This window comes from Myotis myotis, unplaced genomic scaffold (assembly GCF_014108235.1).
Source record: "Myotis myotis isolate mMyoMyo1 unplaced genomic scaffold, mMyoMyo1.p scaffold_m19_p_4, whole genome shotgun sequence".
NCBI classification, from domain to species: domain Eukaryota; kingdom Metazoa; phylum Chordata; class Mammalia; order Chiroptera; family Vespertilionidae; genus Myotis; species Myotis myotis.
Window position 1 is genome coordinate 32,190,970 of NW_023416346.1, and position 25,759 is coordinate 32,216,728.

The following is a 25,759-nucleotide window of genomic DNA, read 5'->3' on the forward strand; positions in this document are numbered from 1 at the left end:
TATAAGACAATTAGAAACCTAGACACAGAGTTCTATTTTAAGCCTCTTTTAGCATTTTATCTGTACAAACTTCTAAATTAGCTACTTGTTTTTTTATTCATGATTAGAAAAGGACCACTTGCCTAATGTTTACAAGTGAGTGGCATTATGACAATGAATGACAGTGGGAAAGCACAGTGCACTTAGTCTGTGCTCATAAATATGTTGTAAGAGTCCAGACTCCATTTCATAGACAACTTCTCTTTATCAGCCTCTGGAGAATGTAACTTATAAAGAATTGGCAAAGGGGAAAATAGTAAATGAAGACAAAACCAAAGTAATTCCTCCAATAAATTCTTTAATGAGAACCGAGGTCTGTAACATACACAGCAATAACTTCCCTGGCCTATGCTTCTGCTCTCACCCAAGTCTGAGGCTAACCAACTACATTTAACCCACATTTGAAAAGAAGGCCATTTTGAATGTCACCCATCAGTATCCATCTTCATAGAAGATACCAATCTGGTGCCAGAATCTCAATGCTAACACTTCCTCTCAGGGAAGTTAACATGGTAACACAAACAACTGAACAATTTTGAACAATCCTATCTATTGTTCTTCCATCAGGAGGCCCTTAGGAGACCAATGGTTCAGTAAACACTCACAACTTTGTCAAAATACATTTGAAGAAGGAAAAGGGAAAAAGAGTAGAAAGGTTGGCAGGGCTTGGCTCACATGTAATTCAGTCCTTAGATCTGAAGTCTCTTAAGCTGCTCATATGTGATAAAAAACTGAAGAGTAAGTCATGGAAGATCACTGGGTTAACACAGAAAGCCAAACCCAGTTTTAAAATTGTGCATTGCATTCTTAAATTAAGGTACTTAGTTTGTGCTACTCTAAGTTGCACTTGCTTAAAAGTCTTTTTAAAAACAATACCTGGCAAATCAGCATGTACTGAATGCCCACCATGTGTCCATTATCTTCACTGGCATTTAGCAATATAAACAGATTAAAATTTTAACATAATTGGAGTCTTCAGGGGGCAAATAACACACACACACACACACACACACACACACACACACACACACACCCAAGAACATCAATGGTAACATATAATTCAGTTCTAGAATAATCGTTTACAGACATTAGGTAATCAGAGCAATCCCAAGGAGGGTGAGAAATACTATCTCCCTCAACCTATAGACTCCACAAGGGCAGGAAATTACTTTTCAACCATGCAATGCTCACTACTGTACACACACCACCACCCACAGCATCCAATTCATGACTCTGCATGTAGAAGGCACTCAAACACAGATAAAGCAAGGAGATTCACCCCTGAGGAAATAGCCCTATTTGGCCCTAGATTCCTTCACCCTATTTATGTTTTCTGTCTTATTATTTCTCCAGCTGTTTTGTTCCTATAGTTAGGGGATAGGAAATATGGACCTCCTCAGCATGGACTTTTCTGTGGGCAGTTCCCAGCAGGGAAATAGCACCTTCCAGATTTGTCTGTTATTGTTAGTGCTTTTTTTTTTTAAGAGGACATTTGCTATGCCTTTTCTAGTCCTTTCAGTTTGTATTAGACTCCAACTGAAAGTCATTTCTTAATTCCATCCTCAATGGCCACCATTAGAATGCTTAGGTTTCTCACTTGCCTAAAAGCTTCAAGGATCAAATTTTCCTTCCCATAGCCTAGAATTACCTGGGAGCTTAAAGTATTTGCTTTCATTCTCATGTTGTGAAAGGATACAATGATGTTCCAGGGTCCAAGTCGAAGCCAGTTTGGCCAAAATCCTTTATAGAGTGCAAAAAAGCCCTCGTGTTTCCACATCTGAAAGATGTAATAAAAAATAGAGTGAATTCCCCTTACTCTTTACATCTGACAATTACATGTATTTTAATATTCATCTTCCAAGTCCCTCCCCAACAACTCATGACTCCATGAATAGTCCTTTTTTTCTAGACATACATTTGAATTCATAGATAATATAAATAAATCTACCCATTCATTCAACAAATATTTATTGAGCACCTACCATATGCAAATATATTCTTGATGCTGAGATAACAGTAATACTAGCAAAGAAGAGAAAGAAAGTATCGCCTTCAACATTAACTGCAAAATGATCCCTGCAGAGTTTCCTATCAGAAAATGTATAAGCAAGAGAAGAAATGTATGTTTTAAAATGTGATGGACTAAGGATATGGACAAGGATAGGGTTAGGGTTAGGGTTAGGGTTAGGGATAAGAATAGGATTAGGGTTAGGGTTATGGACAAAGATAGGGTTAGGGTTAGGGATAAGGATAGGGTTAGGGTTAGGGATAAAGATAGGGTTAGGGTTAGGGATAAAGATAGGGTTAGGGTTAGGGAAAAAAAATAAAATACAATGTGATGGACTAAATGCATGAGGGCTATTTACCATTTGCAATAAAAAGGTATCCCCCCAGGAAAAAAAAAAGAAAGAAAGTATCTGTGGTAGACAGCTTCCAAGATGGTCCCCAAAGAAAGCCACCTCCAGTTTTTCATACCCTTGTGTAGGCCCACCCACACATATCAGGATTGGTCTGTGTCTCCAATAGAATAAAGCGGTGGTGAACATGTCATCTCCAATGCTTTGTTACAAAAGATGCTTTATATATAAAGCTTCTGCCTTGTTCTCTTTTAGATCATTCACTCTGGAGGAGGCCAGCTTCCATGTCATGAAAAGGCCCAACTGTGAGAAACTAAGGCCTCTTGCCAACAGCCAAAGAGGAAGAGAGGCTTCCTGCTAACAGCCACATGAATGATCTTTGAAGCAGATATCCCAGCCCCAGTCAAGCCGTCAAATAACATTTCATCACTGGTTCATCACTGCAAGTTCTGTGTAACGCTAGGGCCTACCTCATATCAATGCTCTGAGGATCACATGAGGAAAATTGTGAATTCCTTTGAGTTTGGGTTTCCTGTTTCAAAGATGGTCTACACATACCAGCTTAATGGTTATTATAAATTAAAGGAAAAATGAGGTATATCAAAGGTCATAAACCAGTGGTGTATAATGAATCCAACCTATAGAAACAGTTCCTGTTTAATGGACAGATTATCTCTTAAGTGACTCCTGTAACTTAGGCATTGTGTTAGACATTGGAAAAAAAATGTTATTCTGCTCTTGTTGGTTTGGCTCAGTGGCTAGAGCGTCAGCCTGCCTGGGTTCAATTCCAGTCAAGGGCATGCACCTCAGTTATAGGCTCAATCCCCAGCCCTGGTTGGGGCCCATTTAGGAGGTAACCAATTGATGTGTCTCTCTCACCTCAATGTTTCTTTCTCTCTCTCTCTCACTGCCTTCCTTCCACTCTCTCTAAAAATCAATGGAAGAATATACTCAGGTGAGGATTAACAACAAAAAAATGTTATTTTGCCTTTCCACTGGTGAAGTGAAACCCACCACTATACTAAAAAGTAAATATATCTGGACTAGACAATAATTTGAGAATCCAGACTTATAAATATCCCTTATCTTATGCTTGATTTCTTTAGATAAATTCCCAAAAGTGGAACTGCTATGTTGTATGGTGGTAATCATATCATAAGGTATATAAACGTCAAATCATTATATTGTACACCTGAAACTAACATAATATATTGTATGCCAACTATACTTAAACTGAAAAAAATGAGCACTCGAGATAATTATCCATACTAAGCATTTTTTTGGAGCAAACAGCAACATAAGTAGGGCGTAATTTATGAAAGCATAGTGATAATATACTTCCCCCAATGGATTATGAGCAAATGTCAAAGGTCTCAGCAAAACTGATGTTGAAAAATTGTGAAAATCAGCAAGAGTAAAGCCCAGATGCAGATAACCTAGAACCATAGATTGCTAAAATTACAAGGGACCTTAGAAATACAATCCAACCCCATCACCTCTCACCTAGAATACCACAATAAACCTCCAAATTGGTCTACAATCTCCACCTGGAAGTCAAAACAAACTTTTAAATTTTTAAACAAGACAGTGTCACTTTCCTGCTTAAAGCTCCCCAATGACTTCCCAGTGGAATTCATTCTAACTGCAAGTTTTCTGTGATGACATTTAGGATCCTACATAATTTAGCCCCTCCTTCTCTCCAGTTTCATTTCCTACACTTTGCCCTTCATTTACCACACTCAGGCATGCCAACCTTATTTTTAACCCTTGAACATGTCCAGCTCATTCCCAACTCAGGACCTTTGTACCTGTTCCTTCTTTAATGCAATACTTTTCTCTCCAATCTTCACATGGCCACCTTCTCATCATCAGACCTCTGCTCAAATGTCAACTCCTCACAGCCTTTTCCTAGCTACCCTAGCTGAACTAGTTTCCCATCATCATCATCACTGAGTCACTAGCTCATACATTCTGTTAGTTTCTTCACAGCATTTACTTCTATCTGAAATTATACTCTTTATTGTCTGTCCCCCTCCAGGAAAGCATGGACTGTGTTTGTCTCATTCACCATTATATCCCCACCACCTAACACTGTCTGGCACAGTAAAGTTTCTAACAAATATCTAAGTAAATATAGGGTGCCCAAAATAATGTATACATACACTTTGAATAATTATAAAGGCTGTGTTTATTAAAATACATTTCATTTTCAAAACAGAGTTATCAGCTGTTAAAGTGTGTAAAAATTTGGGGGGGAATGCCCTGTATTTGTTGAGTGAATGGATATACAAACACAGTTAGAGTCTCTAACACTTCCATGAGCCATCTGACTCCTTATAAAGCTCCAAAATATTGACTAACTTCTTTAGAACATTAGTAATGGGAGGCACATTTTTTGGCTTGAGGCAGTTGTATGAAAACAAACAAGAACTTTTATATAGATAAACAGAAACAACATTATGCATTCATTCAACAAATAATTTGCTGTAGATAAAATGACAAATAAGATGCACGCTGTCCTGCCTTCAAGGAATTTACAGTCTACTGGATGACAGATATTAAATGTAATTACAGAGGGAAAGGGTTTGGGGGCTGGGTGAAAAAAGGTGAAAAGATTAAGCAGAAAAAAATATAAGGCATGGCAAAAGTAAGTTTACAGTTATGAGTATACAAAACATAGTTTATTCTTGTATTATAGTTTATTAATAATTGTATTACTTTCCATACAAATAACTATAAACCTACTTTTCCCACCCAGTATATGACACAGACACAGACAATAGTATGGTGACAGCCAGAGGGAAAGGGGGTGGGGGAAGGTAGAAGAGGGCAAAAGGGGGATAAATGGGGATGGAAAGAGACTTTACTTTGGGTGACAAGTGCATGATGTAAAAGTAAAGCCCAGATACAGATAACCTAGAACCATAGATTCAGACAATAAACACACAAATAATAAAGAGCATAATTTCAGATAGAAGAAAATGCTGTGAATAAACTAACAGAATGTATGAGATAGTGACTCAGTGATGATGATGGGACACTAGGGCAGATAATATTTTATTGAGTTGTACACTTGAAACCTGTATGGTTTCATTAACCACTGTCACCCTAATAAATTAAATTTAAAAAGAATTAAAAAGTAAAAGTAATTAAAATAAAATGAAATGAATGTGATATAGCCATATGATGGGATATTATCCAATAAAAAAAAATGGGCAAAGGACCTAGACACTTTTTGAAAGAGGACATAAGGAAGGCCAAGAAACATATATGAAAACATGCTCAAAGTCACTAATCATCTGAGAGATGCAAATCAAAACAACAATGAGGTACCACCTCACACCTGTCAGAATGGCTATCATCAACAAATCAACAAAGGACAAGTGCTGGTGAGGATGTGGAGAAAAAGGAACCCTCGTGTACTGCTGGTGGGAATGCAGACTGGTGCAGCCACTGTGGAGAACAGTATGGAGTTTCCTCAAAAAGTTAAAAATGGAACTCCCATTTGACCCAGTGATCCCACTTCTAGGAATATATCCCAAGAAACCAGAAACACCAATCAGAAAGGATATATGCACCCCTAATGTTCATAGCAGCACAATTTACCATAGCTAAGATTTGGAAACAGCCTAAGTGCCCATCAGCAGATGAGTGGATTATAAAACTGTGGTACATCTACACATGGAATACTACGCTGCAGTAAAAAAGAAGGAATTCTTACCATTTGCAACAGCATGGATGCACCTGGAGAGCATTATGCTAAGTGAAATAAGCCAGTCAGAGAAAGATAAATACCACATGATCTCACTCATTTATGGAATATAATGAACAACATTAACTGATGAACAAAAATGGATATAGAGGCAGAGCAGCATCAAACAGACTGTCAAATGACAGTGGGAAGGCTGGGGAGGATTGGTGGGTGAAGGTAAGAGATCAACTGAAGGACTTGTAAACCCTATCTAATAAAGAGGGAATATGCAAATTGACCGTCACTCCAACACACAAGATGGCTGCCCCCATGTGGACACAAGATGGCCAGCAGGGGAGGGCAGTTGTGGGCGATGAGGCCAGCAGGGGAAGGCAGTTGGGGGCAATCAGGCTGACAGGGGAGGGCAATTGGGGGTAATTAAGCCAGCAGGGGAGCAGTTGAGCATCAATCAGGCTGGTAGGGGAGTGGTTAGGGGGCGATCAGGCTGGCAGGCAGAAGCAGTTAGAGGCAGGCAGGCAGGCAAGTGGTTGGGAGCCAGCAGTCCTGGATTACAAGAGGGACTGGACCTAAATGGGCAGTCAGACATCCCTCAAGGGGTCCCAGATTGGAGAGGGTGCACAAATTTTGTGCACCAGGCCTCTAGTAAAGTATAAGCATAACTAATGTACGCAAGACACTGGGAGAGGGGTGAGGGCATGTGCCGGGGGGGTAGGGGAGGCTGGGGGAAGGTCAATTGAAAAAAAAGGAGACATATGTACTACTATTTGTAATACTTTGAACAATTAAAAAGGAACAAAGTAAAAAAAATCAAATTTAAAAAAGGAACAAAGTACTGATACATGTTATAACATGGGTGAACCTTGAAACATTATGGTAAAATGAAAGGAGCCAGTCAAAAAGGTCACATTTTCTATAATTCTGTTTATATGAGATATCCAGAATAGGCAACTCTGCAGTAATAGAAAGTAGATTAGTGCTTTCTTAGAGATGGGGGAGATAGGGGGAATATGGTTTCTGAGGTTATGAAAATGTGGTGATGATGGTTGCACATATCTGTGAATATACCAAAAGCTACTTTGAATAGGTTAATTTTATGATATGTGAATTAGACCTCAATAAAGATTTTTAAAAATATAATAAATGCTATGATAGAGCAAGTGCACTAAACTATGTACACATAACCTAGTTTAACAATCAGGGAAGGCCTTTATGAAAAAGTAACGAGATCTAAAAATGAGCAGGAGCTAGCCAAGTGAAAGGGACTTAGGATGGAGTGGGGGGGGCATCTAACAAAGTATATGGTTTGGAAGAAAACTTGGAAATGAAAGTCAAGTACTAGAAATTGTTCAGTATATCTGGAATGCAGAGTAAAGGTAGGAAAGATAAGACTGTGGAAGTAAAAAGAGGTCAAATCATATAGAGCCTTGGATCAATGGAAATCCACCCAATGGTTTTAAGCTGGAGATGACAGTATGAGGTTTGCAGTTGCTCATTTCTATGTCAGAGACGAATGCTTATTCCATTCGCCAAAGTGTTTGGGGACTCTTAGAGATAAAATAACAAAGTATGATGCTATTATATATCATAATAATATAGAGTGAAATTGTTTTTAAAGAATTTTAATAGCAAATAAGTGAATCAGTGAGTAGATATAAGCAATTAAAGGTTAGTACCAACATGAAAATGTTTCCTTCTATACAACACAGGATAGTGGTTATAAATACAAACTTTGGAATCAGACAGGTCCTGGTTTAAATCCCAGAGCTAACACTTATTGGGTGTGTAATCTTGGATAAATACTTAGCTACTCTGAAACTAAAATCACTTTAATAAAATGGGAAAGATAATTATTTATTCCATAACGTTGATGTGAGTTAAAGGATATATTATAGTGTGATACATAGTAAACATTCAATAAATGCTATTACTAGATTATTGTACCTTCTATCTCCTCTTAACCAACCTTCTCTACTTATCCTCACTTCCTATGTGTTTATCTGTCTCTTCCAATTAGAATTACAGCATCATGAAAGACAGGACTTTTCTGTTCACCAACCTAGAACAGTACCTGGCACATAAGACACAAACATTTTTGTATCGAATGAATGAATGAATGAATGAATGAATGAATGATTAAACACACTTCTCAATGCACAGCAATTGGGTTTTTGCAAACACTAATCTAGCAAACCTCTTCTAGAAAATATTAAATCCAATAGGTACTTTGCAGTACTGTACTGGATCTCTTTATTCCATTTGGCATTAAATAATTACTCACCCCTCCTTGAAACTCATTACTCCCTTTGCTTCCATGATGTCTATTCTCTTCTAAGTTTTCTCATATCTTTTGAACTGTTACCTTTTTATGTCTTCCCTGAGTTCCGCATCTGCCAAGGCCTTAATAATTGGTATTTCTTTCCTTAGCCCGACTTTTCTCTCTACATCAGTGATTGTCAAGTGGAAGGATGAGCATATGAGAAACAGCAAGGGGGGAGGGGCTTTTGTCAAACTCTACTCCCCAGAGTCTAAGAATCAGTGCCTCTGTGAATCACTATTAACGGAAGGAATTTTTTTAACACTCCAGTGTGCTAGGAAGGCAAAAATGTTGTGAATTCCTTTACCTGCTCTCCTTGGTCTCCCCCTCCACAGTATGCAACGCCTGTACACTACTGATTCCCAAGGTTCTTAGCTACACCCATGAACTCTCCTCTGAGTGAAGACTAATATATTCAAATATATCCACTGTATGTTCCTCAGGAACTTCAAACTAAGTGCTCAAAACTGTTATGTCTCCCACAAAACCTGTTCCTCTTCCTGTGATGCTCTGTAATGAATGCTACCACATGGTCACCACTAAAATAATATGTAAGGTCTCATTAGGATATTTCCAAATATATAGAAAAGCACTCAACATATGAGTTATTATTATTCATGATGCCACCATCTACAGGAAACCCATCCTAAACTTCCAAATTGGACTAAAATTTCTTCCCACAGATCCCTGAGTTTTTCACTTACCAAGCTGTATTATGTTTGCACACCCACAGAGAAATGCTATAATTTCTCTGTGCCTACTAAAATGTGCCTGATCTATAATAAAAAGTTGTTAAATTAAGCTGAACCACAGAGAAACTATATGGCAATATCATATTTTAGCCTCAAATTTCAATTTTGTAGAAGTATTATCACCAGTGATTGTATCATACATAATTCATTTACGATATTTAGCTATCTACAAGAATAACATAGTGGAAACTTTCAAAGCAAAAGTGTGAACAATAGCACAATGCTGAACTGAAACTGAGTACCAGATTTTCTATCACAGAGTCTCTGTCTTGTTTGAAATGTGCAAATGTGGGATTCATTAAGTCCTTTATATTAATTGTATATGGTACTATTGATAAAAGTATCCTACAGTCACAAGCATTCAAATCGGAATAATAATATTAAGGACCACTAAGCATCAGCAGATTGCCAAGGACACAGCTTTTCTACCTGGAAATTACTCTGACAGCCTATTAAAATATACATGGTAACTCTTACGTCTTCAGAATTATATGTAGCAATTAAGAATAAGGCTTGAAAGAAGGTCTAAGACACCAACGAAAATTAAAAATGCAATGCAAGCCCACAGTGTCCATACCTTTAAAATACCATCCAAAGTACCCTTGTAGAGGTCCACATGTCCCACTATTGCCCTCTGGTTCATCATCCGAGTTCGAACCACATCAACTGGATTAGAAGCCAGAGCCCCAGCCAAGCCACATGTAAAACTGGAACTAAAAAATGAAAAGTTCAAGTAAATAGACTGCCCTGCTTCCACTCCTGCCCCCTAAACAGAAATGAGGGCAAACTTAAATGTACAATGAGTCAGACTCATCAGATAAAACTTGGCACTTGCCCTTTCATTATAATCTAAAAAGAAAAAAAATGTTCTAAAGAGACATCATTTAAAGTTGTCCTTTTCACTTTTCAAACTGAAACTTACACACCTTTTTTTTTCTTAAAGGGGGACAATTTAAAAGTATTGCAAGATTTCTAAACAGCAAGTTTCATACATCATATATTAGTTATGTAGATTTTTCAAAACACAGGATCATATGCCAAATGCATTTCAGTAGTAAAATATCATAAAAGTTGCAAGATGAAGAAAATGTAGGATGTGACTGGCAACAGTCTTCAGCCCAAAACTATGTTTTTGTTTCATAGGCCCTATACAATTTGACTTTTTCTGATTCTCATTGAGAAAAGTTTGCTTTCTGTTCTAAAATAAACCAAAGCAAATAACAGATGAGCTTATTATATATAGAGGCTGTGTATGAAAAAATGCAAACACTGACAGAAATCTCACAGGCTGTTGTATTAGATACTGCCCTCAAGTACCAAAACGCCCATAGCATCTGGGATGTAGAATAAAGGTATCAATTCTACATGAGGATTTCAGTGAGATTTTTTGTGTGCTGGTAATATGGCATGAGCACAACCTATCATACTTACACAAAGTGAGTTAAAATTGTGTCTCCCATCACCCCTGACAATATTAAGTGCTTCTTTGTAATATCGTAGACTGGTAGCTCTACTCCCACAACGATAGCAGCCCGCTGAGCAGTTGGAACGACACCCTACAATTAGACACCAAGAAAATACACAGGTAGTGTGGCATAAGTCCAAAAGTGAACAAAATAAATTGTGAGTTAAAAAGTGACAGAAAAATCCAAGTCTGGAGTACAGACATTACTCTTTCAAATCAATGCCTACTACTGGAACAAGTCTGTGAATTACTAAAAACCATTACATTGTACACTTTAAGATGGTGAAATTAATGGTATGTGAATTATCTCAATTAAGATGTTATAAAAAATCAAATAAAGCCATGAAGCAAAAGTCAGTGGGGATGTATCACAGTTATTGATTTGTGGATACTGCACCATCCTTGCATCCCCGGGATAAATCCTACTTGTTCATGGTGTATGATCTGTCTGATGTACTGCTGGATCCGATTTGCTAGAATTTTGTTGAGGATTTTGGCATCTATGTTCATGAGGGATACTGGCCTGTAATTCTCTTTCATTGTGTTGTCTTTATCTGGTTTTGTATTAGGGTAATGCTGGCTTCATAAAATGAGCTTGAAAGTGGAATATATCCCAAGAAACTAGAAACACCAATCAGAAAGGATATATGCACCCCTATGTTCATAGCGGCACAATTTACCATAGCTAATATTTTGAAACGGCCTAAGTGCTCATCAGCAGATGAGTGGATTAAAAAACTGTGGTACATCTACTCAATGGAATACTACGCTGCAATAAAAAAGAAGGAATTCTTACCATTTTCAACAGCATGGATGGGACTGGAGAGCATTATGCTAAGTGAAATAAGCCAGTCAGAGAAAGATAAATATCACATGATCTCACTCATTTATGGAATATAATGAACAACATAAAGTGATGAACAAAAACAGACCCAGAGACAGAGAAACATCAATCAGATGCTCAAACCTCAGAGGAAAGGTAGGGGAGGGTGGGGGTAAGGGGGAGAGATCAACCAAAGGACTTGTATGCATGCATATAAGCATAACCAATGGACATAGACACCAGGGGGTGAGGGCATGAGTGTGGGGGGCGGCAATGGGGTGATAAGGACACATATGTAATACCTTAATCAATAAAGAAAAGAGAGAGAAAAAAGTCAGTGGGGAGAGAAGCACTTCCAAGTTTAATTCACAGAATTTTAGGATATGCAGAAAGAACACACTAGGATGCCAGCAAAGGTATGCTGCAGCTAGGGAGAAGGCCAAGGCAAAAGCAATACTTCCTTATAAATCCTCCTGGGATAATACTACCAGAGTTTCACTCAATAGCATATTACAGCTCACATTATAGTGCAGGGCTGCTAGAGCATTAAAAGTCATATTTTGAAGACTACTGACAAGAAAATACTTATGATATAACCTTAAAGAAGGCATCACATAAAATTACTATTGTACTATTCTAACTTAGGGAAAAAGGTATGTGCACACACCAAATTTTTGTAAAGGATTAGAGGGAAATACACCAAAATATTTTTCTTCATCTGGGATTAGGATAATTTTATTTTTATATCTATCTATATTTTAAAAATCACAATGAATGTTTTACTTTTATTTTTTAAATTTATTTATCTTTATTGTTGAGGGTACTACAGATGTCCCCATTATCCCTCCACTTTCTTTCTCCGTCTGGTTCCCACCCCAACCCAGGCCTTCACCACAAATGTTTTACTTTTATAAGTAAACTAGAGGCCCAGTGCATGAAATTCGTGTGTGTGTGTGGAAGGGGGTCTCCTCGGCCCAGCCTGTATGTACCCTCTTGCAATCCGGGGCCTCTTGGGGGATGTCGGTTTAGGCCCGATCCTAAACTGGCAGTCGGACATCCCTCTCGCAATCCGGGACCACTGGCTCCTAACTGTTCGACTGCCTGCCTGCCTGATTGCCCCTTACTGCCTCTGCCTGCTTGCCTGATCACCCCTAACCACTCTTCCTGCCTGCCTGATCACCCCTAACTGCTCACCTGCTTGCCTGATTGTCCCTAACCGCCTCTGCCTGCCTGCTTCATTGCCCCTAACCACTCTGCCTGCCTACCTGATCACCCCTAACTACTCTACCTGACTGCCTGATCACCCTTAACCACTCTGCTTGCCTGCCTGATTGCCCCTAACAACTCTGCCTGCCTGCCTGATCGCCCCTAACCACTCTGCCTGTTACCTGATTGCCCCTAACCACTCTGCCTGCCTGCCTGATTGCCCCTAACTACTTGCCTGCCTGCCTGATTGCCCCCAACCTCTTCTGCCTCGGCCACCGCTGCCACAGCTTCATCTGGAAGGTCGTCCAGAATGACGTCTGGAAGGTCGTTTGACTGTCTGGTCTAATGAGCATATTACGCTTTTATTATTATAGATTGTGTTTAAATTTCATTGAAAATTGAACATAACATACTGTAGGGACAACTGCTTTCTGGAAGACCTGTTATATTATTCAATCATCTCTAAATTTCCTAACTCGCCCTAGCTGGTTTGGCTCAGTGGAAAGAGCGTCAGCCCGCGGACTGAAGGGTCCCGGGTTCAATTCTGGTCAAGGGTACATGCTTGGGTTGCAGGCTCGGTCCCCAGTTGGGGGCATGCAGGAGGCAGCTGATAGGTGATTCTCATCATTGGTGTTTCTCTCTCTCTCTCTCCCTCTCCCTTCCTCTCTAAAACCAATAAAAGTATATATTTTTAAAATTCCTAACTCAATGTATACAATGGAAGTAATATAGCTGTGCTGTCACCATGTTTTATTCTGCTGATCGGGCTGACTGGCCCAACAATGCCTTCCTCTCTGACCCGTCCATCTGCTCAACTCTGTTAGAAGATGACCTTTACAGAAGACTACTTTGGTGAAGACTAAGGCCCCAAACTGGAGTCCATGGGCTGAATTCAGACATGTTTTGTTTCACCAAACAGTGTTTCTAGAAGGCTGAATAAACTGTCAACATATAAAAAACCAGGACACTTCACATAGAAACGCAGATTTGCAGCTTCTCTTGCAAATCCAGAAAACTTGGCAACACTGAATTCACATCACACATGGCAACAATGAGTGAGGCAGGTGCTCTCCAGTTACCAAAGTCCCCACCACTCTATTGTCTTCCCAAAGCTGACATTAGTGCCAGTTACGCTTTATTGTTGTATTCATGTGATTATTTCTCCCAATGGAGTAGGGAAGAAAGTGAAATGTTTCCAGTATCCATATTGTAATCAAAGCAGGGAAATAAATCATAAACAAAGAGGACCATGTGTTTGAAGAAAAATGCAGACATATTTCTCTTTGAAATGAAAAAATAATTCTGTACTTAATATGCAAATAACATGTCCGTGTCAAAAGAATACATAACACAATGTACATGCCTGGATGATGTAAGTAGCCTGGATCATAAAAGTATCTATGTTCAGTTCCTCAAAAAATTAAACATAGAATTCCCATACAATCCAGCAATCCCACTTTTGGGTATATACATAAAAGAACTGAAGTCACAGTCTTCACTCACCCATGTCCATAGCATTATTATTCATAAGAGCCAAGGTACAGAAACAACCTAAATGTCTATTAACAGATGAGCAGATAAATATACACAATAGACTATTACTCAGCCTTAAAAAGGAAATAAATCCTGATACATGTGACAACATGAATAAACCTGGAGGGGCACTATGCTAAGTGAAATATGCCAGTCACAAAATGACAAAAGTATGATTCCACTTATATAAGGTATCCAGTATAGTCAAATTCATATAGACATAAGGTATAAGGTTGTGAGGAAGGGGAGAATGGGGAATTGCTTAATGGGTACAGAGTTCCAGTTTTGCAAGATGAAAAGAATTCTGGAGCCTGGTTGCAGAAAAATGTAAATGTACTCCACACAACTGAAGTTGAAATCGTTAAGATGGTAAATATTGTTATGTGTATTTTACCACAACTAAAAGTTTTAATTAAAAATTAAGTAGCTATGTTCCCCTGACCAAATCTTCAATTCTATTTATTGCTGTCTTTAGCCTTACTTTGTAAAAAAAATTCTAGCTAGTTCCATTTTCTGGTTTTAAATTGAACTAATCAAGAAATGGCACCCTGCTATTATTAAAAAGCAAATCTCAAAGATCATTAATAGATACCAAAACCATTAGGTGAAAGGTTATTAGATAATAGGATACATGCATGATGCAAGAATATAACCCTACAGACTACTTGCTAATTGCCAATGGTGAAACAACTTATCTTTTATGATGGTGAGATCTAGTAGACATCATCTTACCAAGTAATCAAACTTGACATCACTAACTATGGAATAACTCAACATCATCTGCCTGTTAGTATGTTGCATATGAAATACAGTCTTACCCATGAACTTCTCTTACCAAAAACATTTAACATGAATCTAATCAAGCCAACAGACTTAACTTCCAGTTTACAGAAAGTACAGAGGAAATATGAGGAATCATTTTATAAGAAAGCTAGCCTGGACTCATCAATAAAGGAAATTTGAATATGGGCTGGATGTTAGGTATTAGGGACTTACTGTTAATTTTCTTAGGTGTGATAAGGGTATTATTATTATGTAGGAGAATGTCCGTATTCTTAAGAGATATATAATGAAGTATTTAGGGGAATGCCATGATGTCTGCAATTTCCTTTCAAATAGCTTAGCAAAAAGAAAAAGGGTATATATACATACATAAATAGATAAAGCAAATATGGCCAAACTTTAACAGTCATTTAATCCAGGTATATAGGTATTCATTGTTCTATTCTTTCCACTTTTCTGTATGTTTGAAATTTTTTTAAGAAGAAGTTGGGGGAAATTATAAAGGAAGAAAAACAACGAAGTTCTCTTTTTTAAGAGTCTATTAATAGAATTTCCCATTCTACTCTCTGCATATTCTACTAGTAGTCTTAATACTAAGTGGTTAAAATAGGATAAATCATTATATGCAAACAACAAAAAAAGAAGTATGGATAGAAGACTGAAAGATAATAAGACAAAATGTTAAAAGTGATTATCTCTAGCTAGTGGGACTTGATGGATTTTTTCTCACTTATATATTTTCTCAATATTTTACAGTGCATCTTTTACCTTTAAAAAGGTTTAAAAAGGTTGTTTTAGGCAACAACTTTAGAACGTAAGCATTACAGAGGTATCATAAACAGACATTGCTGTGTCAGTACAAAACTGGCAAAAAATAGATATTGAAGAACTAATTCACTGTGAATTTGAACAAATCAAAATGCTATCTCAAATAATGTAATATCTTCTCTCACATACATAACCCCCAAACATTAAGTAGAAATAAAGACAACTGATAATTTCTGGTCCTTTCATAGGTGATAAGGAGCTTCTTACCTTATTTTTTAGGTTAACAAGAATCTTACACAATATAAGATGACAGTTCACAATTGTATGGCTTTATATATAAAAAAGTATTCTTTGCAAATTCTAGAAACTGAGTATACAACAATATTAGGAAATTGTACTCACCCTCCACAGACCCTTGGTACCTTCCTGCTGGTATATATCAATGAAGCTGCCAATCATGCTGCCTTGAAACAAGCTTCCCTGAGCCTGCATTCGAATCTAAAATAAGAAAAGGTGAACATTTTGTTTTGACTGGAAGAACAAAACTGAGATATTTCACTCATTTAACATTTAAGAAAATAGTTTTTGGGGATTAAAGAAAAATCAGGCCCAGCCAGCATGGCTCAGTGATTGAGCATCAACCTATGAACCAGGAGGTCACAGTTCAATTCCCAGTCAAGGCACATGCCTGGTTGCGGCTAGATCCCCAGTGTGGGGCATGCAGGAGGCAGCCTATCAGTGATTCTCTCTCATCATTGTTGTTTCTATTTCTCTCTTCCTTTCCCTTCCTCTCTGAAATCAATAAAAAATTTTTAAAAAATTAAAATGAACCTGCTATTATTATGAAGTTAATGACTTAAACTATATATAGAAAGTACCTATAATAATAAGAGCATAATATGCTAATTAGACCAGACATCCTTCTGGACGACCTTCCGGATGAAGCCGGGGCTGCAAGGGAAGCCCAGGTCCTGGGTGCCTGCCAGCAGCCAGAGGGAAGACCGTTTCCCGGGTGCCAGAGGGAAGCCGGTGCCGGCAGCCAAGGGAAGGCAGGCCTGCTCTTGCACGAATTTCATGCATAGGGCCTCTAGTATCTTATAAAGATGATTTAATCAGCCTCACATTCCTCATACGTAGGTCTATCATTTCTGGAGTTGAAAAAAAACTTGAGGAAAAGAACGAACAAGTACTCAGTGTAGGTAGAAAACAATTCATTTAAAATTTAAGTAATTTAGTGAAAAATTAAAACAGTCTACATGTCCAAAACCCACAAAGGATTGGCTGAATAAATGTATGGTGCATCCATTCATTTAATGGAATACTGTGCAGTCATGAAATTATGTTGTAGAATAATATTTGACATTGAAAAAATGTCAACAAGTAATCGCTAAATAGAAAAAAAAAACAAGGCTGCAAAGCTGTGTGTGTATGCTATATAATTTTTATTAAAAGCATGTTAACTTAAAATAAGCCATATGCACAACAAAGAGAGTGGATGAACATACACACGCAAATGTGGACCATGGCTTAAGTCTGAGAGATGAGGCTATCCGTGAGCATTTTTCCCCCTTTTTGCTTTTTCTGCATTCCACTTTTTTTCTACATTTAACATGCACTGCTTATGTAATTATAAAAAGAAAAAATGTTTTAATGTAATTTTATGCTATAAGACATTAAACTGAATTTGTAAAAAAGCATAATACTATATTCTGCAAAGAAAAATCAGCCTGCTATTATTATGAGAAGAGCACAAGAAAGGAGATAGAGCACTCTGCACACACAGAATCACAGGAGTTGTGCCCTAGCCAGTTTGTTTCAGTGGACAGAGCATCAGCCCATAGACCAGTGGTTCTCAACCTTCCTAATGCCGCGACCCTTTAATACAGTTCCTCATGTTCTGGTGACCTCCAACCATAAAATTATTTTCATTGCTACTTCATAACTGTTATTTTGCTACTGTTATGAATCATAATGTAAATATCTGATATGCAGGATGTATTTTCCTTATTACAAATTGAACATAATTAAAGCATAGTGATTAATCACAAAAACAATATGTAATTATATATGTGTTTTCCGATGGTCTTAGGCGACCCCTGTGAAAGGGTCGTTTGACCCCCAAAGGGGTCGCGGTCCACAGGTTGAGAATCACTGCCATAGACTGACCTGTCCCAGTTCGATTCAGATCAAGGGCATGTACCTTCGTTGCAGGCTCAATCCGGGCCCTGGTCAGGGAGCGTGTGGGAGGCAACCAATCAATGTGTTTCTCTCACATTGATGTTTCCCTCACTGTGTCTCTCCCCCTCACTCTCTCTAAAAATCAATGGAAAAATATCCTCAGATGAGGATTAACAACACACAAAAAAAGAATCACAGGAGTCATCACTAAATACTAGTGACCCAAATGTAGCCCTGATTTTCATGAAGCAAAACTCTAGGTTTCCATAAATATCATGTAATAGCAACATGTCTCTATGTAGAAAATCAACTGCTACTACTAAGAGTTGAAATAAAAACCTTAACCAAATTATATCAGAATAGAAATCACCACAAAGACAAGCTGAAACCACAAATACCATATGATAAGTACAAGATTTCTTTAAGGAGATGATTCCTGAGCAGGTCTCGGACTAGGGTGGAGCAACAAGCAGGGCACTTCCCTCAGGCACAAAATGTAGGAGGAAAACACAAAAAACTTCAGTAATCCAGATAAATAACATCTTAATGAAACATTTTTTTAAAAATCAAAATTAATGCACAAAAACCAACAATGAACCAAATATCAAAATTGCAACTAAAATAGGATCCAACACAGTGGGATTAAGGTGAGGCAAGGAAGATAAATTGTACAAAATATTTATATTCTAGTCACCATTAATTTTTTGCATTCATCTTAATTTCTGAAAAATATTGCATAAAAACATTATCTCTTGATTACTGAGTTTTTTGGTACCTCCTTACATGTTGCAACCAAAGAGATTGCCTTACTTGTCTCGTCCTAGTCCTGGCCCTGTTCCTAAGAAGTCTTGAAGGATAAATTCATAAGGAAAGGGGGGGGGTAAGCAACTGAGGCAGAAACAGAACTACATGCACAAAGGCGAAGAAGCAACACATAGTAAATCAGAGAAAGAGCTGTCCAAGGATAAAAGGATTGAACAGCCCAACTGTGATTATAAATCTTATATTGTTACCATCACAGTCTAAGTTTGTGATCTGGGATTCTCTCATGCTTTTTATCATATATTTAGTGTTTTTAATTAATCTGATTATTCTGATTCATTATACATTTAAATAAGTTAAGTAGAAAATGCCTTTTAATGAGATAAAATAAGGTGAAGATTTATATTAAAATAAATGTTTCATTCTGTGTTTTGATAAAATCTGAAAGCAATCCATATTTTGAAAACTCAGCACCACTAACCTATATTGTTCTGTTTCTGAATTCAGAATATCCCAACGCAAGCCAAAATATGCATACCATTTTAAAGCCAAATCTCACTCTTAATAGAAATATGGATAAGGCAGGAAAAGACAGAAGCATTATAGACTTAAGGTACCTCAATTAGGTACTCAAAGAGGCTTTTCCAAAAACTACCTTTCAATTTATTCCTTTGTTCGGTTCCATAGGTTACACCACAGGTCAATATACCATACTAAGCTCTAGAAGGGGTAAAGGATATGCCTTTCTTTTGTAAAGTGGGGAAAGGACTATTATATATACAAGTTCTCCCTCAGATCACTTTTAGAAAAGAGTACAAATAGAAGTAGGGATCTTGAAATTGATTTCCTTAAAATTGCTAGCCCTTGGAAAAAACCTATAAAAGGTTTCAATATTCTAGTTTGAAGACCAATGGATTAATGCATACCTTAACAAATTGACTACTATTTATTGAGCATCTGCTATGAACAAGTACAATGACAGGCAGTTTATATATATTATCTATAATCCTTAACAACCTTATGTGATTAAGTACTGAATTATCTTCATTTTACAAATGAGAAAACTGAGGCTTAAAGCAATTAAGTGATTTACCCAAAGTTTTACAGCTGACAAGTGACAGAGTGGGGAATCTGACTCAAGACTCATGCTCTTTTCACATCACACTGCACATCCAAAGCTACCAGGCCTCTCTTACCTTTAGTACATCGGTGGGATTGGCTATAGTGGAAGATATCACTCCTGACACTACCCCACAGATCATATTAATTAGAAGAGTTTCATCTGTAAAAAGGAGGGGGGAGAAAGAAAGAAAGAACGAAATGTCTGCTTGTATTAGGTACCAGTTTCTGAGAACGGAGTACTGAGCTATCAAAGGAAGGGAAAACTAGTCAGAGAAATGACTGTAGAAATGAACTACAAAGCTTATGAAAATGAACACATATTTCTAGATCTCAAATCAGTACTGAAACGTATAAAACTGTAATACATAAATCATTTTTAAAAAAAACTATTTCTAAAGGACACTGGAACATGTTCTATTATTATATGTAACTGCTAATTACACACACAAATTCAAATGTGGTATTTTACTTTTCAATCATTTCAAACATCTAAAGAAAACTATTTTTAAGTCTTTTTCTGGAAAATCATCAACTCAAAAGACTCAGGACTGAATGTTAAGAGATAAATGATACTCACTTATTATATGGAATATAATGAACAAAATAAACTGACGAACAAAATAGGTCCAGAGTCATGGATGCATGGAACAGAATGACAGATCTCAGTGTGGAGGGGGGTGGAGGGGATGGGAAGAGATTAATCAAAGAACACATGCACATATACATAAACCAGGGACACAGAAAATAGTATGAGGAAGGCCTGGGGTGTAGGGGGGCAAAGGGTGGGGAAAAGGGGATATCTGTAATACTGTCAACAATAAAGTTTTTTAAAAGATAAAATCTTTACCCTTGCCAGTTTGGCTCAGTGGATAGAGCGTCTGCCTATGGACCGAAGGGTCCCGGGTTCGATTCCGGTCAAGGACATGTACCTCGGTTGCAGGCTCCCCCCTGGCCCAGGCCTGGTCAGGGTGCATGCAGGAGGCAACCAATCGATGTGTTTCTCTCACATCAATATTTCTCTCTGTCTTTCCCTCTCTCTTCTACTCTCTCTAAAAAATCAATGGAAAAATATCCTCAGGTGAAGATTTAAAAAAAAGATAAAATTTTTGTCTAATAGAAAAAATTGTCGAAATATTAATTGTGATTGGCCTCAATATCTATTAGCCTCAATATCTACTAGCCTCTATTTATTTACAGGAGATTTCTATAATCAAATGTGAAAAACTGGTCATTTGGAAGTAAATCCCCTCAGCTACCAAAAACAAAACAAAACAAAACAGAAAACCCACAGAGCCCCTGGCCAGATGGCTCAGTGGGCTGGAGCATTATTCCATGCATCAAAAGGTTGCGGGTTTAATTCCTGGGCAGGGCATATACCTAGGCTGCATGGTCAATCCCCGGTCAGGGCACATACAGGGGGCAACCTATTGCTATTTCCCTCTCACATAAATGTTTCTTTCTCTCTTGCTCTCTCTCCCTCTAAAATCAATAAAAACAGTCCTAGCTGGTTTGGCTCAGTGGATAGAGCTTCAGCCTGCAGACTGAAGGGTCCCAGGTTTGATTCCGGTCAAAGGCACATGCCCAGTTTGCAGGTTCGAATCCCAGTAGGGGGCATGCAGGAGGCAGCCGATCAATGATTGTCATCATTGATGTTTCTCTTCTCCCTCTCCCTTCCTCTCTGAAATCAATAAAAAATATCAGTTTAAAAGATAAATAAATCAATAAAACCAATAAAAACATATCCTCAGATAAGGATTTAAAAAACACACACACAGAGCATATTTTTTCTGAAGTTAAAATGCAATCTTCACCATGCCTCTTCATCATGAAGAGCCCACAAATAGAAACGAGGTAAACCCAAGTGAACAATCTGTCTCCAACCATGCAACAGTTCCAGGCCTGTGGTAAAATAACCACTTAGTACAGCATCAGGCTGGAAATGTTGCAGCAGCAAATACAAGGCCATATAATAATGCTGACTGCGGATAAGGTGGCCCTAGGTACATCAGCATCTAAAATTACTCCACCTAACAAACGTTTGTCAAACTCAGCAGCTAGAAAAGTCCTTATAGTGGAAGTCCTCTTGTTGACGAGAACAGCATTAATTTTCTGGACAAGCTTATTCCATGTTCCCTGTGATGGCCAGAAGCCTTTTTTTCCCTTTGACAGGAAAAAGAACAAACTTGAAGAGCAGATCCCTCTAACACATTATCACCTCTACAAGGATTAATCCCAAATGAATACAAGCTCACTTTGTCCTTGCAATGACTGTCACCCATTCTCACCCAAAATGAACACTTTCTCACGAAGCATGATTTCAATAATCCCCTTGAGTATTACCCCCAAAGAAAATGAGGAGTCTATACTGACCTTCTAAACGTTCTACAAATAATCTCTTCAAGCTTTGATAAATGCCAATTTTAATGGTGCCATATGATGCCTGTCTTAGTAAAGCAGGAGCAATTCTGCCCAAAAAAAGGGGGAAAAGTCAATTATATTCAACATGTCCTTGCAAATTATACATGTCTAGACAGATTACTCATTTCCATTAGCTATTTCATTCTACCAAAAGCAAAATATATATATTTTCAAGCACCCATGGAACATTCACCAAGAGAGCATTTTAGGGTACTAAAATAAACCTCAACAAACTTTTAAAAATTGAAATCATATAGGTTATGTTCTCTGGCCATAATGGAATTAAACTAGAAATCAAGAAGGAAAATCCTTCAACATTTGGAAATTAAACAGCACACTTCTAAACAATCCATGGATCATAGGAAGTCTCAAAGGAAATTTTAAAAATACATAGAACTGAATGAAAATGAAAAATTCACCCTTTAAAATACGTGCGATACAGCCAAAGCAGTGCTGAAAGAGAAATTTATAACACAAAACACTTAGATTAGGAAAGAGAAAAAGCCTCAAATCAATCATCTAAATTCCTTCCTCAAGAAACTAGAAAAAGAGCAAAATAAATCCAAAGCAAGCAGAAGGAAGGCAATAATAAAGAGCATAACTTAATAATAAAATTGAAACAGGAAAATTGAGAAAATCAATGAAACAAAAAGTCAGCTCAAAAAGTCAAAATATTAGCAAATTGAATCCAGCAATGTACGAAAAGTATACACCATTACCCGCATCATAGGTACAGTCTTAAAAATCAACCTTACTTCCTAACAGTTGCAGATACATCTTTCATCCTTTCAAGAAGGCGGTACCAAGGCCAAGAATTCACCCTATTTAAGTTATAAACTGGTGACATTCTCACTCTTGTGTCCTTTGAGATCCTTCCAAATTACAAAACTATATTTTAGTAGTTATAAATAGAAAGACAGCAGAAGCTCAGCCAGTTAGGGAAAAAATGATGGATAAATATGCATATTTCTGACTTTATTTGCTTACTATCAGAAAAAAATAATCTTGTGATTATCCATGCTGATGAAAGAATATGGATGTATTACTTGATTTTCCCCCAAGAAAATTCTTTGAAATTCAGCCTAACATAGATTAGTAATAAAATTGATGTCTATTCTGTGAATAATAAACTGGTAGCCTAGATGCAGGAGTAGCCTTAGGAAACTGGCAGCAGATAACAAACTGGACAATAAACTACAAAGATATGGCTAATCAAAAGTTGACCCCTAATAGCTGCACACACTTATAAATGAACACAAAATCCAAAGCTCAAGGCTTTAAGCAAGTGAAATATAAATTGACACATCAATATTCAATTACAAGTTGAAATGGTGAATATGAACAGCATAAACTATCAGACAGCTAAAATATGTGACATCTTTAAAAACTATTTCTATTCATAATGGAAGGTAAGAATCCAGTTTTACCCTGAATACAAAGCCAATACACCTTCTTCTTTATAGATTCGGAACAAGGCATGAAACATTCCTCGGTATTTTATCTCTTTGAAGCGGGCATCAATGCTTTGGCCTTGAACCTGCAGTCGAGTTTTGGTTAGGTCCACAGGAAAAGTGCCTATAAAGAACACACTCATTTATAAGTTTTTTCAAGGAATCACAGTTAACTGTTGGCTGAATGTATGCAAATGACATTTTTTCCCTTTATTTTATTACTAGAGGTCCGGTGCATGACATTCGTGCACTGGGGGGGTAGGGTCCCTCAGCCCGGCCTGTGCCCTTTCACAGTCCAGGAGCCCTCAAGGGATGTCCGACTGAAGGTTTAGGCCTGCTCCCCACCTAAGCAGGCAGTCGGACATCCTTAGCACTGCCGTGGTGGTGGAAGAGGCTCCCACCACCACCACTGCACTCACCAGCCATCAGCTTGACTTCTGGCTGAGTGGCACTCCCCCTGTGGGAGCGCACTGACCACCAGGGGGCAGCTCCTGCATTGTGCATCTGCCACCTGGTCAGTGCGCATCATAGTGACCTGTTGTTCCTCCGTTTGGTCGATTTGCATATTACCCTTTTATTATACAGGATTTTTTCCCCAATCGCCATTTATTCCCCATATACCCTCTTCCACCTCCACCAATCTTCCTCCCTGCCATGAAGTCACCACACAATTGGCCAATGATATTTTTTTAAAACATAAGACAAATTTTTCTTATAACACATAGAAGAACACTCGAATACCACTGTCTTAAGTCATGTCTTGTAAGTGGTAAAGTGAAATGCACTGTATTCTATCTGGTCAACAGGATTTTACCCATAGTATAATTGAAATTGTAATATAATAAAGTGCTTTTAAGATTGTCCTTATATATAGTAAAGGCAAAATAATTTAAATGTTTTAATTTCATGTGTTACATACAATCTGGCATTTATCTCTGTCTCTTCCTTCTGCCCACTTCAAGTCTCCCCACTTCTCCCTCTAAAAATCTTCCTAAATTTTAACAAAGAAGATACGTACTGTGGTATGTATAAATTGATGTTAGTTTTACAAACTAACAAATTGATAATAAATTTTAATTAGCTAATGTGGAAAAAAAAAAGCTTTCTAAGTTTGACTTAACTTCACTTTCCATACCATTAATAGTACTTTCCCAGAAAATGTTAATTGATGGCTTTCAGACAATAGTTTTTAAAACAAACAGGGCCTTTCTTTTTTCTCTTTCTCTAGCATTCACCAAAAGTTGCCATTTATACCATAAGAAGCAGATTTTTCAGTTTTCACATTCTTACCAAATTCCGCAACAATAGAGGCAAGGCCGCCATATACAAAGGGTTTCCAATTCAGACCAGACATCTCATGGCTTCCAGTGTCACTTTTCTGATGCTAAAAATAAACATAAATCAGAACAAGGCACAAGAGTAAGGAGTATCTATCAGTGTCTGATCACATAACACACATCAACAAATTTGGCAAATAAAACAGACATAGAAGAACAACCCTACCAAATGGAATGACAAAAAAATGGGGGATCCCGTTTTATGTGGTAGATGATCATGAATGTGTTTACTGCCACATAGTGGCAGGGGTGAGAATCACTCAAAGATCAACCTGTGCCCTTCATTCTAATTTAATTTTATCCCCATCCCCACCCAAAGAAGTTCCAGACCATCCAGCACACACAACTTAGACATTCAACTAGACAATTACTAGTGAAGGAACCTGGAGTTCAAATTATATAGGCCGAGGCATCTCATAAAAGCAGTTCATGCTATTCAGTCACATTTATTCGTGTGCAAAACACAGCTGACACCACTACCCTCACATATACTTAGCCCTCTCATCTTACCACTAAACTTTACGGTTTTAGTTCATGTATCTCATTCTAGCTATCCACAACCCTCCCCCCCGCCCTGCCCCACTAGGTCCAGGCTGAGTTAAACACCTTTTCACCTTCCGATTCCCGAAGGAATGACAGAAATATCCTATCTTTCTTCTCTGTGACATTTAACATCCAGTGAATCTTCTTTTCCCTGGCCTTTTAAAGCACATGCATACAAATGTTGTTTTTCTTTGAG

General features: G+C 37.7%; 1 protein-coding gene across 11 annotated transcripts in view; it reads right to left on the bottom strand.

The window, feature by feature from the left end:
- Positions 1-317: 317 nt before the first annotated feature.
- Positions 318-25,759, bottom strand: part of SLC25A14 (solute carrier family 25 member 14) — a 30,634-nt gene continuing 5,192 nt past the window's right edge. For all 11 annotated transcript variants that reach the window (XM_036305364.1, XM_036305366.1, XM_036305365.1 and 8 more), the window contains 9 exons: positions 24,974-25,067; positions 23,660-23,807; positions 22,185-22,279; positions 19,889-19,974; positions 16,155-16,250; positions 10,606-10,730; positions 9,752-9,887; positions 1,736-1,816; positions 318-770 (listed from right to left, as the gene is read on the bottom strand). In XM_036305364.1, the coding sequence (XP_036161257.1) occupies positions 729-770; positions 1,736-1,816; positions 9,752-9,887; positions 10,606-10,730; positions 16,155-16,250; positions 19,889-19,974; positions 22,185-22,279; positions 23,660-23,807; positions 24,974-25,067 (903 nt within the window). In that variant the 3' untranslated portion in view covers positions 318-728. The remainder of the gene's footprint in view (positions 771-1,735; positions 1,817-9,751; positions 9,888-10,605; positions 10,731-16,154; positions 16,251-19,888; positions 19,975-22,184; positions 22,280-23,659; positions 23,808-24,973; positions 25,068-25,759) is intronic.